This window comes from Mytilus edulis, chromosome 5 (assembly GCF_963676685.1).
Source record: "Mytilus edulis chromosome 5, xbMytEdul2.2, whole genome shotgun sequence".
Lineage (NCBI taxonomy): Eukaryota > Metazoa > Mollusca > Bivalvia > Mytilida > Mytilidae > Mytilus > Mytilus edulis.
In genome coordinates, this window is record NC_092348.1 from 53,670,570 (window position 1) to 53,688,243 (window position 17,674).

The window sequence follows — 17,674 nt, forward strand, 5'->3', positions numbered from 1 at the left end:
TAGGTGTATATCTTTGAAATATATTCTATTCGGATTCACTTCAAGGGGCGAACCGATCTAGGGCGAAAATATAATGGGAACGAAATAAAGCCTACACTTTTCCCACTTATCAACATGTAAACAACTTTAAACTGTCTTACTTTTGCGCTTCAATGCTCGATACCACGCACAGCACTTTCGATTAAATAGAAAAATAAGGTTAACTACAACGTGAGGAATGGATTTTGATCAGTAATTTGTAAAAGTAATGGATGTCAAAAATCACAGAAAGCAGCTTGCAGAATATCTAACCAACAAACAAAAGCAAACCACAGTTAGGTACAAATGTAACACATATGCTATGCTAGAAAACTAGCAATGACTTAAAATAGAACATAGGGGTAAAATGCAGTTTTTGGGTTATATCTCAAAAACCAAAACATTTAGAGCAAATCTGACGGTAAACGGACAGAAAGTCACAGGACAAAAAGTCACACGACATAAAGTCACAAATTTGGTAGGACAAAAAGTCACAGGACAAAAAGTCACAAATAATATGTTGACAATTGTTTGAATATGTAAGAGAAATATCTTGAAATATTTACTTTTTAATACATACATTCATATTAAAGTTTAGGAAATGTGTCATATTATACGAGGGTGGTAAAGGGGGGTACGGAACACGGAAACACGTGAAATAAAAATCGCAAAAATGTAGCACGAAAAATAAAAATCGGGAAAAACGAAGCACGAGAAATAAAATCGTAAATATTAAGAAAAAAGTACCAGAAGTTATTACACAGCCGTTCTTGGAGATCATGTAGACATTGTTAGTGGACATCAAGACCTTGTGGTCACCTTTTAGCGTATGCTACTTGCATCTGATTTGAAAAAAATATTGTTATGATGGACTTTATTACATGTATAGCATACATATACTATAGAAAGTAGAATGGTAAAAATATACATCAATTTCTATTATATTACACAAGTTTCAAAAGGTACTATAACTCACTGACTTTGAGTTACTTCCAATTCACTTTTTAATCAAATGCGGAACAATGCAAGAACGAGAAATTAAGAGCACCGACACGAAACACGGAAAATAAATAAGGGGAAATACGAGGCACGCACATCGAACCAAACACGAGAAAACGAGAAATAAAACACCAAATCACGAAAACACGTAAAATGAAAAGGCACGAAAATAACCCTTTACCACCCTCTTATACTTGAAAAATGAAGATTTATTTAATTTTGATCATGCAAAAGAAAGATTTCTTGGCACCATGAAGCCATTTAAGTGCCAAGCCACTTTGACATTTTATTTTTTTAACAATTATTTGATTTACTTTGATGTTTTTTTGATCAATTTTGTTTACAAAGTTAGATTTTATACAATAGTTCAGGAGAAATGCAAAAATATTTTTGTAGAAATAAACGTTTTTTATTCAAAGAAAATAGTCAGAAAAAATGAATTGTGACTTTTTGTCCTGTGACTTTTTGTCCGTGACTTTTTGTCTGTGACTTTTTGTCCTGTGACTTTCTGTCCTACATTCAATCTGACATGGGGGTAAAATTGTTTATCAGGTCCTAAGATCTATCTTCCCTGCAATTTTCAGATGAATCGGACAACTCGTTGTTAGGTTGCTGCCCCTGAATTGGTAATTTTTAGGAAATTTTGCTGTTTTTGGTTATTATCTTGAATATTATTATAGACAGAGATAAATTGTAAACAGCAATAATGTTCAGCAAAGTAAAATTCACAAATAAGTCAACATGACCAAAATGGTCAGTTGACCTCTTAAGGAGTTATTGCCCTTTATAGTCAATCTTAGTAATCTTTTACAAAAATCTTCTCCCCTGAAACTACTGCGCCAAATTAAACCAAACATGGCTACAATCATCATTCAGGTATCTAGTTGAAAAAATATGTCCGGTGACATGGGCAACCAACCAAGATGGCTGCCATGGCTAAAAATAAAACATAGGGGTAAAATGTAGTTTTTGGCTTATATCTCAAAAACCAAAGCATTTAGAGCAAATCTGCTACAGGGGTAAAATTGTTAATCAGGTCAAGATCTATCTGCCCTTAAATTTTCAGATGATTCGGACAACCCGTTGTTAGGTGGGTCTCATTGGGGTCTAAGCGTGACGCGGGATTGCCGATTTTTTGTAAGCGTGACACGTGAAAGTCAAATTATTGTGTCGTGAAAACGGGAAATGGGGTCTTGCGGGACCCGGGAAATGACAAAAAAATGAGAATTGCTTACGTATATAGTGTAAGCGGGATACGGGAATCTGACAAAACAGTAAGCGGGATCCGGGATCAGAACCCCCCAATGAGACCCGCTGTTAGGTTGCTGTCCCTGAAATGGTAATTTAAGGAAATTTTGCTGTTTTTGGTTATTATCTTGAATATTATTATAGATAGAGATAAACTGTAAACAGCAATAATGTACAGCAAAGGACGACCTAAAAATAATTCAACATGACCAAAATGGTCAATTGACTGACCAATGCTTATATACTTATTATATATTTAAATGTACTCTGTGACTGTTATTGTTGTAGTTACCAATTATGTCAATCAATTGTATCTGATTTTATGCTATTGATGGACCCTGTAATTTTGGAAATAAAAATATTCTATTCTACTCTATATTTGACATATAATAATTGATAATTTTACTGAAATGTAATTTAAGGTAAAAACATTTTTATGTTGGTGAAATTTTCATCGAGGAGTCACACGTTAAGTTCTGTTACAATGGACAAAGTTCAAGAAAGAACTCTTAAATTCATCTATGAATTATGATAAACCGCTGCTCTAGAGTAAAATTAAAATTATGTTCTTTAAAAATAAGGAGAATTATATCTTTTGTCACAGAAATATTTGAAACTATTCTTTAAAATAGACCAACTTATCTACAAGAATTGTAAAATTCAGAACTTTAATTTTAGATCACAGGAAACAGCAGTTCCCCCAAGAGTCAGAACTACCAGGTATGGTTTGAAATTTGCTCATTTTGATGATGCTCAAATTTATCTGGAATGAGCTGTCACATGGAAACATCTTTTGTCAAAAAAGTCAAAAAAACTTTAACAAACGTGAGATCCAAATAATGTTCAACTTTGTGCATGGATCATGAATAAATATATTTGTGCTTTAATGCCGGTAGTTGTTTTTTTTTGTTTGTTTGTTTGTTTGTTTGACTGTTTGTTTAGGACAGTTTTTGTTGCTATAATTATCTGACCAGCTAAATATTCTAATTAATCCTATGTTTGATATATTATTATTTAGTCATACAAGTTGATGACAATGAAAATTGAATAAGTTTGCATAAGTAATTACTGATTTGCTATGGGCCTGATGGGCACAAGTTGACTATTTATTAGTAATAAAAACTCATGCGAGAAAGGACTAGTTTGTTATACTACAAGTTAGCTTGTTTTCAGTATTTGACACCTCTTGGGGTGTGATAACTTGGAAGAATAAGTTTGCTCGAAGGATTGTTAAGTTTACTTGACCCATAATTGTAAAAAAAACATTACTGTTTTATAGAGTACCAGCCAGCAGAAAGACTGCAGTGAAAACCTATGCAAGGAGGCTGAAAACAGCAACAATATATGAGTAAGTTAATTTTGAATTAATTGTGCATTTGCTTGTGTGATGCATTACATTAAATATAGTCTTATTACAAAGCAAAATAAACCTTTCATGGGATTAAGTTGGTATTGATCAGAGTATCTAAATTCCTGAAAGGTGAACTGTCTTATTGAATTGATGAAATAGCTCTTGTCTTCCATTTTGTCTTCTGTTGAGTTGATTCAATGGAAACTTGTAATTTTCCTTGAAAAGCATACTTCTGCTGCACACAAAAATAAAGTCCTATGAGAAATTAAGTTCTCATTGAAAACCTCTTGCAGTTAACCTTGCTAAAACTAAATACCATTTCAAACACCATCTGATTTTGGGGAACAGGTTTATTTCCTTTGCAATGAATAGGAATTACTATTGTTAGTTAAATTAACCATTGATATTTGGCTTGAATGAGCATCTTTTTATTTAAATGTCTCTTTCTTAAGGAGATCTCATTCAATAGTCATTCTTTATTGCCCAGAGATTGTAGTTACTTTATTTTAGTATCTGTATATCATCTGGGCAAGTGAATTAAGCAGTACTTCATTTCTACAAACTGTAGGTAATTCATACATGTCATGTTACTTTGGTATCATAAAAATTGAAATAACAAAAATACTGAATTCTAAGGAAAAGTCAAAATGGAAAGTCCCTAATCAATTCGCAAAATCAACTCACATATTTGACTTTTTTAGCACAAGTAAGTTTTAGTTAGCAATTAATATTCATTCACTGCTGTGTAAAACTGATAACACAATATTTTTCATTTACTTTTCAGTTTACCAAATGAAATCATACTAAAGATATTTGGATATCTGTCAATAGGAGAATTATTATCTGTGGCTCAAGTCTGTCATCTGTGGCACCTGCTTTCATCTGACAAGTAATTATAGTTATTTGCTGCATGCATATTTTATCAAACAAATATTTTTATCCTTTTATAAGATCAGTTTACAAATATTTAACATTATTTAATCTGATTTATGAAATTTGATTATATTTCATAACCATGATAACAAAGGCCAATTTCCCCTGTATTTGTTTCACAAAATCAAAATAAAAAAAATGTAAAATTCTACTTGAAATTGAATTAAACAAGAGAGTCTATATCATATTATAAAAATAATGTTCCACTACATATTTGTGCCAACTTAATCCCAGGCCCTTATGAGCATCTTGTTATTATATTAGTCAAATGTGGAAGTCATTGCTATAAGAATGAAATCATGTAAAAAAATATGTGAAATGAGTTCATGATTAATTATGCTGTCTTTTGTATTTTAGTTTATTATGGAAGCCATTGCTACAAGCATGTGTTCCTTCCCAAGTAGGCAGTCAACAGCTTGGAGACCTGAAGTCATCCAATCTGAAATCTAGTTTTATGCAGAGGTTGTTACGAATACATGTAGTATTATTTAGTTTTTAAAGTTTTGTTTTTTTAAATATCATATTAATTTAAGAAAAGACGTGCTTGTCTGCTATATAGTTTTGTATTTACAATGATATACATATATCTTCCAATTTGTTTCCTATTTATTCTTTTTTGTGTTCCTCAAATCCACTTATATATCATGCATGAAAATGCAATTACAGTAACAGAACATGCTCAGTTTAGGTATAAAATTGTATGTTATAGTAACAAAATTATATTTTTCCATTTGCTATTTGTCAGGACTACAAAATGTACCAACTAACTACCTACATGTAACACTGTTGCATTAAATATATCTAATTTTATATAACAAATTTCAATAATTTACCCCCAGTTATTTAAAATTTGTTTGTAATTGTTCCATATCAGGTTTGAGATTTCATTTAAGATTGTTTTGGTCAAACCATTTTTAAACAGACCACAAAGTGTAAAAATAAGAAGATGAGGTATGATTTGAAAAACTATCCACATTAACCAAATAATACAGATATTATATATGCCAAACTGGAAGTTTTATCCAAATTTCAAGATTTACCAATCAAGGAAAAGTGCTAGGACATATTGTCCTAGAGACACAAATTCTTGTTAGTTCTATGTATTTTTTTTTATTTATTTAAGGTGTATAGAGATGAGAAACAAAAGAATTCTAAAACTTCTGAAGAAAAAGAACCCATATACAGGTGTAATTCATTGCAAGGATGTCGAAAATGCCTTCAAGTAAGAAAAAGATTAATGTATTCTTGAGTTTGGCGAGTAAGACAAACATGCAAATTAAGTCTTTGGAAATATATAAAACCGGACTCTACCTTCAAATCAATCCATCAAGAATATAAGAAAACAGAAACCAAAAAAACATAACACGCAGTAGTCTTAAAAGGGCTAAATGCAATATAAAGTATCCACGAGAATAAGTTAGTTTACATATATTTTTTTTTAGTAAAAACTTGATGCAAATAACTTCAACTGTTGGTAAGATGGTTTTCTTAAAATTCATTAAAAAGCAGGATTCTAATATGACCTGCTTCTTTAGCTTTGTAAACAACACTGTGATATTGTATTAAAGCTGATTTTTGAAGTAGGTTTTGTTTTATTTTCTATTCTATTGCATTATTTGCATATTTACTCATTTCAGCAAATCAACATGGCAGCTCCTTAGTTACAAAATGTCAACTTTGGATTTGACGGAAGCTTTCGAACAAAACATGTTAATTAAAAATGGCAAATGTTGGGTTTGAGAATTTAAAGAATTAAAAAGGTTTTTCTAGCAGTTATTCACGAAATAATCTATACAAGCTTCATATTTATAAAGATATTTGAGCTTTATCTTATAGGGAGTAAAAAAGAACAGCCACACACACAGCATACCTGCCCTCGCTTCAGTTTTTTAATGACCGTATTTGTCCTATTAGAATCGAAATAATTCATGGAAGCCACAGATTGTTGGAAATTTACACATGGCCTGGGCCGTGATATTCAAATTTTATCCTGAGCATAAGCGAGGGATAAAATCACTGAATATCACGGCCCAGGCCATGTGTAAATTTCCAATAATCTATGGCTTCCATGAATTATTTCATAATTAACAAATGGTATTTGACACCACAACAGCTTCCAACTGCCATCTGTATTCAACTTAATAAGAAAACGTTATAAGTCTACTGTAGATTCATTTATTTTCACAGATACTAAGAGTTTTTGACAAATTTCCATCCAAGTCCAATAGGTACCCTTTAAGCATAATTGGCATTACACCCTCACTCTATAGGGGCTCCCAACATTATTTCTGTCACACTTTCCTCTGGAATGCTTGATTTATAGTTTGTCAGCAGTTTGACAGTGACAAGTTTTTTAACTTGTGATCACTTCTTATTTGTCCTTAAAATTTTCCAGTTTATTGAATGAAAACTAAAATTTTAGTCACAATTTCTGTTGATCTGGTAATCAAGTAAGAGGGATCATCTAACATAAGAACCAAAAAATAATACCACAACCAAAATATCCTAATTTACAGTAGTTATGTTTTTAAAAGATGTATCATATATGCTTGTTGAATTTTGTGATTTTGATTGATATTAGGTTTGGTGGAATATCTTGGCAGATAGTTATGACAGACACAAGTGGGAATGAACATTGTTTACAACACCAGGATATCAGTTATCATCTTATGTCTGTGTCAGTCAGATGGTTCTCACTAAAGATGATACCCGCTAATAATGTGAAAAAACTCTCACTGTATTCCTGTAACCCACTGTTTCATGACAGTAAAACAGGAAAAGTTGTCTCAAATGGGTAATTATTTTGTCATCAAAATCTGGAAACAAAAAAAAGAATTATGTGGAGAATCAATAGTTACTGCATTTGTTTCCTTTATTTATTATATTATTACTATTTGATGTGTCTAAAGAAATAAAATATTGGTTTTAAATATGAAAGGGGAGATAATTATGTTTTTATTTCAATACATGTATTAGAGGTAATTGTCTCACTTAAGTGAAACAACTTCTTAATTTTTGTTCTACTTTTTATGAGATATTTGAATGAAACTCAAAAGTCATATTCCCAATAAAAAAATCTATGGGAAATAGATATCTAATGAAAAAGTATAATTTTGAGAGGGGTATGGAAATATCTCACCTAGTCTAATAACAGAGATTTATTAATTGTTGTGATGAAGTGTTCTACTTTTGATGATTAAACAGCTTGATTTAAAACAGAATATCATTTTCTTTTTAGGCCATATCAAAGGTCACTTTTATACTCAATGGATCACAAACTTAGTTCAGCATTAGACAAATTAAAGCCTGTTGGTACTGATGAAAATCTAAAAGTGTTTGCACTTGAAGATGGTATTACAATTGGTGTATGGAAGGTATAGTAAAATTATGATTGAATATGTTGTAGAATATTTGTCAAATCATTTTTTTTTTACTTCTGACTTATGATCTGCCTTCTTCAACAATTCATTTTTCTGATTTTCAATGTTTGTTGGTGAATGAATATTAGAGAAAATCTAAGTTTGACACATTCATTATGATGTAAAGATGCAAAAAAGTATGCACACATATTAAAATTAGTTTTCTACAGTATTACTGTCTTTTTGACATTCACTCTATATTTTTTATTGTTATTTTAAACCTGCTGTTGATTTAACATGTTTCCTTTTGTAATCCACAGTCTTAATCTATTTATTCTTTATCTCCACAAATAAATCTATCACATTACTCATTTATAAAAGCATCGAAAATGGACTATAGAGGCATTTAGGCACTAAATTTATCTCTTGTATGGTTATGTAGAAAAATGTATAAAATGTATCATGTTACATATCAAACAGATGCTTAAAATTTATTATGTTTATTTATTTTTGTGACAACCATATTAGGAATTCATTAATGACTTTAATTTATGACATACTTCTGAAGTTTATGTAGTATCTTTCTTTTTAGGAAGGTGGAGAAATTGCTTTTATTGCAATAGCTGCTGGGCTTCCTGGTTTGGTGAAAAAATGTATCATGGGAACAGCATCAAAGTTAGTAAATGTTTTTTTTACACATTCAACATTCATTGGATTTATTCTACAATGTTATTAAGATTTTATTTTTTGACATGGATTTTATAGATACAGTTAAAGGATAATGTGTGAAGCAAAACTTTTTTTTTTTTCCAATATTTTTTCTGAAAGATGTCTGGAATAAGTTTTAAGTTGACATTAACAGACAATCTGGAATTAAAACATGTTTATGACTTAATAAATTTTATATAATTTTTAATGTTCATTGATTGTTATGAAACATGGACAGTATCTTATCTTTAAGATATAAAAAATAGCATATGAAGCAGGAGTTTTTGATTTAAGGTAGATCATAGGTATATATTTTCTCAGATAGATTTTTTTTTATATTTTGCCAAAATAAAGATTTTTCTATGCTTTTTCCAAAAATATAATAAAAAGTATGGGTCACAGTGTTATTTTTCAAGCTACTGCAGGTCATTAGAAATTGCCCAATTTTCTTAGATTATTCATGAAAAAAACACATTTTGTGCATAACAAGAAATCTATGGAATAGAATTTGAAATAAAATATGAGAAGATGGGGTATATATTATGCTTTAAGAAAATAAAAAGAAAATATGGTGTCACCGAACTTGTTTTCTTGCTACAAATAAAAAATTAATATTTCCCTATCATTCCAGAATAATATTTACTAAAAGAGTTATCTCAACTTAAATGGCTTAGTTGAAAAAATTAATCTTAAAACACAAATTTTTGGTATTTATTTAAACATTTTGGACAATGCAATAAATCACTATGTTTTCTTTCTATGAATAAACAGCCTAACTTATCCAATTTGTCTCCAATTTTGCAGATTGGTCAAAGATCTAGACCAATTGTGTACTGTGATTGTACAATCCAAGATGACAGTATACCATGAATCCACCTTAAATACAAATTTTGCATTTTACTGATGAATCGACATACTTTTTATGGTCAGCATTACACTTTTCACCGACTGCAACAATCACTGGCGAGACACTGGTTTCTGTGGAACCCTTTACAAATGATTGTTTAGTCATGAATATTAGTGCAGCATAAGAAGATATTTTGTTTGATAAACAGTTGATTTCTTTCTATTAAAGGATGTATCAGTCACCAAACGAAAAAAGTCTTGCCTGTTTACCTGAGTCTACATATGGTATGTTAAATAGTTTTATTTCCCTGAATGTTGAGAGTCATGGAGGTTTGAAAAGATGTGTCACCTTTTGATGTTGCCAACATAAATATTTGAAATATTTTTTTAGTTAATCTCAGGACGACAAAAATAATGATAGTACTTATTGGTGTTTACTCTTTCACAAAAAAGAGCTTGAAATTTAAAACAAATAAGAAATCAGTCATGTAAGTGTTTTATTACATACAATAAATTAAACAGAAGACATGCAGCATAAAATATCACATCTGCAACCAATTATCAAAATTTCATTATCTTTTATATCTGATCTGTCTACAAAAGATATGCAGGCTTTTTCTTAATCTTTAATTTAAAAAAAAGGCAGTGATGCTACCAACAGGATACCCAATTATTTGAACACAGAAATAAAGGACAGCACACAATTTGAAAATTATCAAATATGCTTGTTCCAGGAAGGTAGAAAAAAAATCACATAAAAACAACATTCTCAACGGTCTGTAGATGATGTTTGTTTCAAGGGCAGCATTATAAGATAAATAATTTATACCATATAAAAACATATTATTGTAAAAGTTGTTCTAACTTTGAGTTCTTGTTACAATTCAGATCTATGGGGTAGTTAGTTAAACCATTCAGGCACTTAATGTCTCAATTAGATGAAGAATTAAATGTTTTAATCATGCTTGATTTTATCATTTTTCAATTGATATTTGTAACTTTTGTTTTGTATTTTATGTGTGTGAGTAACAAAAAACATTGAATATATACAGGTTTATATGGCTACAGTTGTACTATACAGCTTAGAACAATGAAGCAAGAAATTTGGGACCAACAGTTCACCAATGTAGAATGTCCAAACTCAGATATTAGTAAGTTTATCCAGTAGAAGAACATAAATAGTGAATTTTAGTCAGATATGGTTTGAAAAAATGTGAATTACTTTCCGATGCCATTCTTAGCCGAATGGTTATAGTTTGTGAAGAAGGGCCACACAATTTATCTTTTATGTCTGCCTACAAAAGGTATGTCTTTTTAATCTGTTTGACTAATTTTTTTTTATTTCCATTTCTTTAAACTGCCTAAAATTCCTTATTTTAGGATTCAAACCAACATTTTCCCAGTTATGTCTCTATTGCTTTGCAATTGAAATTTATTTGCTTGATTATATAAAAGATGTTGTTTTAGAGGTTATAGCTTTTATGTAAAACAAAATACAACATCATATTCTGTATAATATAAATGAAGCTAGTTCATTATAAAAGAAACTTGTTTGATATTATTTTAATATTCATTTTAGGAAATGGTTTTGCACAATTTCATCTTATGAAGGAAACTGATAGACAGATACTTCAAAAAGAACTTGAATTTCCATGGAAGACTGATGCTTTCAAAAATAAAATAAAGGTTTGTTATTTTGATGCTTAAAACACATTTTCAGGATTTCATGTCTAAAAGGGTAATAAAATTGTATTTAATGTATTTGAAGTTCTCCTTAATAAATTTTACTCATGACAAGAAACAAATATTCTAATTAATGAAAATAAAAAAAATGTGGTTAGATTCACAATTAGACATTTAACCACCAGAGACCAAATTATGTAAAAGTTAGCAGCTGTAGGTTACTATATATGTAGGGCTTCAACAATGAAAAAAACCCACACAGCAAGCTTTAAACGGCTCTGACGTTGCAAAAGTAAAACAATTCTAACAAGAAAACTAATGGCCTAGTTTATTTACAAAATAACAAATAAAACAGATATGATATACTTCACCAAAGAGAATCTCTGAATTTCAGGTTTTTGACAAATGACAGGCACATACATAATGTGGCAGGTGCACACATAGGTTATATCCTATTACTTTTAAAGTGTAACTGTGATGTATGTAGCTAACATGTTATCAAATTATATACAAAGAGCATTTTCTTAAAATTCTTACCCTTATTGTCATTTTCTAGTAACAGGTTGCACAGTGTCCAACAACCCACTTTCAGCAGGTGTGTTGGCATGGAAAATGATTACCTAATTTGTGCAATAAATACCTACTGTTTTCAACAAAACTCCCTAAAATGCAATTATGTTGAAATTGTGCTCCTGCTATCATGGAATTGTTTGAAGAAAAAAAATCACACTTTTCAAGACTTCTGAACTTATTTTTTATCTTACAAATGGTACAATTTTCACATTATTGCAACTAATTGTAAATAATTTACATTGATGAGTCCATATATTGCAAACTGGCCTTTTGAGACCTTGACCCATTTTCATTATTTTTCTCTAGCTGCTGACAGCATGACTGTAAAATATATAATCAGAAAATGGAAAATATTTTAATAATGTAGAGGCCGTTCAATAATTTCTTTTATATGACTTGAACTTTATATGCTTTTATTTGTATTTAGGATGTGTGCTGTCTTGACGCTATGTTAATAGATAATGAAGGACAGGTTGTATGGAATTGTTGGTAAGTGCTATTAAAAGGTATGCTGCTTTTTGGGTTTGAAAATATATTTTTATTGAAATGGGTAAAGTATTGCAATGTGTATAACAAAGAAAATCAGAATGTAAAAAAATCAGTAGGACAAAAAATACTGAGATAATTTAAAATAAAAGGGCTGGATCTCAATTAATCGTAAAAACATGTATAACTGACACTTAAATGAAACTGGAACATTCAGCAATAGTTGTTTTCTTTCAATTTTGTTCTTATTCAATTTTTATCTGTCTCTGTATTTGCCATAGAGTGCTAGACAAATGGATGCTAATCCAGAGTCGACTAAAGTGATGAATTTTCATACTCAGATTTACCCCAAGCTATTTTTTGTTATCGCATTTTGATAAAAAAAAAAAAAAAAGAAAAAAGAAAATAGATGCCGGTCAAATAAGAATAATTCTTCAAACAAATTAAAATGAAAAAAAATATAATATTCCTATCTATTGCAGTTCTGCTGTAAGTGTGAAGAAGGAGGGAAGTCGAAAATTCTCATTTGACAGTAAGTTGGAGTTGAATACATAATTAAACAAAATTACATGATATATACCCTTATTTCGTTGATGCAGCTTAAAACAATCATCAATCAATCAAAGGAATTAAATTCTACTGAGAAATAGCAATTATTGAATCAAAGACAGCAGCCTTGCTGCAAAAGTGCATATCCATATATCATTGACAGTATCAATTTAAAAGGGGAAGAGGTGATATTGAAAGGATGTCACAAAGATATTTAAAGTCTTATTCTGCCATTGTGATATTATAAAAACCTAGTGATAAGTTTTCTGACTGGATCTAGTGACATCATTTATATTTGGTTAACAGTTTGCATCAGCAATCATTTATCTAAACTTTATGCAGAATAATAGCTGCTTTCCCTGAGTTTTCTTCAATGGCTTATATATATTTTGTAAATGTCAGCTTGTATCATTCCAGTATTGCAATTTACATTTATAAAATTATTTGATATCATTGGATTAAAAAAAAAAAACTTATTTTGAAACTTCAGTTAAAGCTGCATACAGTAACACCTCCACTTTGACTTTTGAACTGTGAAAATATAAGTTACACAACATATATGCTATAAATAATGATAAAACGAGATGTAGCAATAGACTAATTTGTGAAACTTAAAGAATGATATTGTAAATGCTATAATGAATGAATGAATGGTTTATTATAGTGCAATCCGTATATATACAATAGATACATATAAATACAATATTACATTACAGCCAGCCAGAAGTACTTGAAAAACAAGCACTTACCTCATAGCAGAACTATATATTTTTAATCAATCATTGAGTTCATGACTGATAGTACAAGTATGTTTGTGAATAAACAATAAATATATATGCAAAATTTCTTTCTGACCAAAGTTCACAAGCCCTCTCAAATACCAACTAGATAGAATTTATAAAACCATTAAAAGAGCCAATATAGATGTTTTATGATGATTTACTATGTTTCATTGAAGTGGATTTTGACTACTGCACAGAACAGTCCAGGTGTATAGAGTATTCAGATAAGAAAGGACAAATTTTTATTCAGATTGACAGGGTATGTGCATAAATAATTATGTTTAGTTTATATGTATATAATTACACCTCTGTATTTCGATTTATTCACTCAAGTTGTACATTTTTTTAGTAAATTTTGATATATATTTAGAACTCAAATCTATGGTGGGTTCCAAATCTATGGCAGATTCCTAATCTTTTTCAATCTTAACGTCAAAATTTAACACGCAAAGATGAGTATAGAATGTAACATATTGTCTATAATATATATCCTATTGTTATGAAACTTTGTAAGCAGTGTTATAATTTATTAAGCTTTGGTCATACCAAGGATTTTTAAGATTGGTAAACTCTTTCTATCCTATTAGGTCCGAGATAACAATTGTCGTCCCTTGATTTTCATGGTCCACGAATATTGTCCCTAGTGATGACAGTGGGTTACTTGCCAATTTTTTTTATACCCTTTCCAAATTCATTTCTCCATATTTAATGCATCAAATTGCACATAGGGGGATGAAATTACACTGTAAAAAAAATTGTCCAGAATTTTAAAGGAAAGTAGTGATTTGGTCCAGCTGAAAAAGGTTAAAAATTAGCACTTCGAAAGCTGTCAAAAGATTTCAAGACGCCCTAAACATAAAATTGTCCATATTTTGAGTTAGAGCCGATGAAGTTTTCTATAATTTTGATATAATTTGTCCCAAAAGTAGTAAAACACACTGAAAAAATTTCATTGAGAAAGCACAAGTGGGATTTTAAAATTTTTCATTTATGTTCTAAAAGAAATGCACTACGAAATAATTGTGCTCTCGGACCAATACATTTTTCCACATCGTCCCCACGCTATTTTCATCCTGAAAATTTCAATGTTTATATGTTATTTTTTACATTTAAGGCGGGATTTGGTGATTAATAACAACTGTCAAAGATCGGGATATCTTTCATCATTAAAGTAATCATGTTTATATTAAGGATTATCATTTCTAATAACTATAAGAATAAAAATAAAAATTACTGAAATTATAAGATCAAGGCACCATGTCACTGTCAAAACAATATGGCGTATCAAAAAATAACGCAGGTAAAGTCTCGTTCTAACGGCCGTGATGTAGATATTATAACACTGATTGGTGTAACGGTTTCCAGTTCCGTTAGTATTAAATCCCAGGTATATTCAAATTACAAAAAGTCCAAAAGAAACAATTAGCAAAGAATGAACATATATAATGTATCAGCATTTTGTGCTTATTTTAGACTAGATGCAGTCTAATTATTCATTGAGAGTACCTTTAAAGACTGTGGAATAATTAAAGGGATTATTTTGCTATCATAGATTATCTCCCTTTTTCAGTAACTAGGAGTAATAGGACAGCTATATTTGTTACATGTATATAGATTTATTACAAGGTATACATGTCCTTTAGACAGGATTTACCTGACCTGTAACTCAATTTTATGCATTTTTGGTAAATGCTAATTTTTAAAGATTAAAGGTTAATTTTAATTGGTTGACATAATATTTCTGACATGGTTTATTTGACCATTACCTCATTTTCTAGTTTTATTGTCATACAAGTTAGAGGTTCAGCTAGCTATGAAACCAGGTTTAATCCACCATTCTCTACATAAGGGAATGCTTGTACAATGTCAGGAATATGACAGTTGTTTTCCATTCATTTGATGTGTTTTGAGCTTTTGATTTTAATGGAACTTTGTTAATGGTTAGTATTAGTGATACTTGTCAAGATCTAAAATAATTTATCCTATAAAAATAAATTGCAGTTAAACAGGCAAAATTTTTCAGTATTTGCTTTTTTGTTAATATCTAACATATTTTACAGGATGAAGAAAGAACTTATATTACACATATAGCACTGAGTGTACTCATGGAAAAGCCTTCAAAACAGTGACGTGACATATACAGCAGTGAAATTGAGACTTCTAAAAATAGAATAAAAACAAGATAGACAATGATGAAGTCTAATAGTACTTGTCTTACATATGATTTTTGCACAATATATTTATTCTTATATCCCATAAACTGTTGACACAGAGATATTTCTCGCTTTTTTGTGATATTTATAGTATTTTACAAATGTTGAAATTAAAATTGCAATATTTATAAACATGTTATTCTTGCAATATATTCAAAGTCAATGAACCATGACTGAAGGTGCATTGCCAAATAACCTTCAAAGAAATGAGAAATGCCAATGCTAATACCAATCGTTCCAGTTGAACTTATCTTTAACTTGTAAACTATGCAAAAGTTTCAAAGTCAATGAACCACGAAAAGAGGGCATGTCAATATTACCTCCATCGAAATGACACTTGAAAATTATTATAAAACTGCATACCAAATATGATTAACTATGATTTACTGGTTCATCCTAACTTAAAATTATCTTGTATACTATGCAAAACATTTAAAATTAATAGACCATGACTAAAGGAAGGAGGCAAATAATCTCCATGCAAATAAAGACATGCCAATGCATATCAAATATCATTTACCTACCACTAGCTTACTTTATATCAATCTTTCATTTTTTGAAGAAACCATTGAAGATAAAGAGAAACTGTAAACATAAATGTGAATTAGGCTAGTATAGTATACAATTAAGTCAAACATGGCAGAAATTGTCAACCAAGTAAATTACCATTTTTCCTCATTTAATAAATAATACGCAGGAATTTACAGATAGATAGAGAGCAATAATATATATTGAAAAATGTTTCCACAAATTAGATATACAGGTCATTCAACATGATGAAAATCGTCAATTGACTCCTGACAGCATTTTTCCTTGGAAGATAATTATACCCCGCTTTAAAAAAAGGGGGGGTATACTGTTTTACCTCTGTCTGTCCGTCCATCAGTCCGTCCGTCAGTCAGTCCGTCCCATGAAACTTTCGTCACATTTTTCTCAGGAACTACACATCCACCCTTTCTGTAATTTGGTATCAACATTTATATATGTCAGCCATACCGTGTGATGCGTTTTCAGATTCATCACTTGACAACTTCCTGTTTACCGAACACTTGTCTGATTTTACACATGATAGCCAAGTTGAAAATTTTCGTCACATTTTTCTCAGGAACTACAATGCCAGGATTTCTGAAATTTGGTTTCAGGATTTATATTAGTCAGCTATACCGTGTGATGCATTTTCAGATTCATCACTCGACTACTTCCTGTTTACCGAACACTTGTATGATTTTACACATGATAACAAGTTAAAAATTTTCGTCACATTTTTCTCAGGAACTGCAACACAAGGATTTCTGAAATTTGGTTTCAGGATTTTTATAAGTCACCTATACCGTGTGATGCGTTTTCAGATTCATCACTCGACAACTTCCTGTTTACCGAACACTTGCATATTTTTACACTATTAGTATTATCCACTTGCGGCGGGGGTATCATCAGTGAGCAGTAGCTCGCAGTTTCACTTGTTTGTTGCTTTTTTGCAATTTTTGCACCAACTGTTATAGATTGAGTAACATAGATGTCTATAAGTCACTGTATGGCCTTCAGCAATGTGTATGACCCATACCACATAGTAAGCTTTAAAAGTCCCTGGCCTTAATTATGTACAAAACAATAAAATACAATCAAGTGTAATATATATATGGGAAAAAAACCAACAACAACTGAATTAGAGGTCTTTATTAATACATGTACCAAACAAAACACCACCCGATGGTATATTCTCTTGATTTTGTGCCTTTACCAAGTCATGCTATCAATACCATGTGTTGCTCATTGTTATTTGTCTGTTGGATGTGGGATGTTGTTCATATTTGGATGTTGCTAAAATATTATAATTGTATCTTCTTGTTCTAGCTTAAATTAAATGCAACATATATTGCCTTCACCTGCAGTTTAATGAATGCTGACAGGTAAGAAGGCACAACA

At 30.3% G+C, this 17,674-nt stretch overlaps 1 protein-coding gene across 2 annotated transcripts; it reads left to right on the forward strand.

The window, feature by feature from the left end:
- Positions 1-86: 86 nt before the first annotated feature.
- LOC139523890 (F-box only protein 15-like) lies at positions 87-15,880 on the forward strand. 2 transcript variants are annotated; one of them, XM_071318262.1, is made up of 16 exons: positions 87-318; positions 2,944-2,985; positions 3,545-3,613; positions 4,401-4,505; positions 4,907-5,011; positions 5,673-5,771; positions 7,131-7,343; positions 7,788-7,923; positions 8,501-8,583; positions 9,692-9,747; positions 10,515-10,613; positions 11,042-11,148; positions 12,146-12,207; positions 12,687-12,736; positions 13,712-13,794; positions 15,596-15,880. In XM_071318262.1, exons 1-16 carry the CDS (start codon positions 248-250, stop codon positions 15,662-15,664), a joined length of 1,449 nt encoding a protein of 482 aa, XP_071174363.1. In that variant the 5' UTR covers positions 87-247; the 3' UTR covers positions 15,665-15,880. The 2 variants fall into 2 exon arrangements, with proteins under 2 accessions (XP_071174363.1, XP_071174364.1); XM_071318263.1 differs by lacking the exon at positions 2,944-2,985 and having other exon boundaries at positions 89-318.
- The last annotated feature ends 1,794 nt before the right edge of the window (positions 15,881-17,674 follow it).

Excerpts from the sequence above, each read along its gene's own strand:
- LOC139523890 (XM_071318262.1), top strand. The coding sequence starts at position 248 with ATGGATGTCAAAAATCACAGAAAGCAGCTTGCAGAATATCTAACCAAC. Across the intron at positions 12,737-13,711 it reads TCGAAAATTCTCATTTGACA|TGGATTTTGACTACTGCACA; the intron begins GTAAGTTGGAGT and ends GTTTCATTGAAG. Across the intron at positions 13,795-15,595 it reads TTTTTATTCAGATTGACAGG|GATGAAGAAAGAACTTATAT; the intron begins GTATGTGCATAA and ends CATATTTTACAG.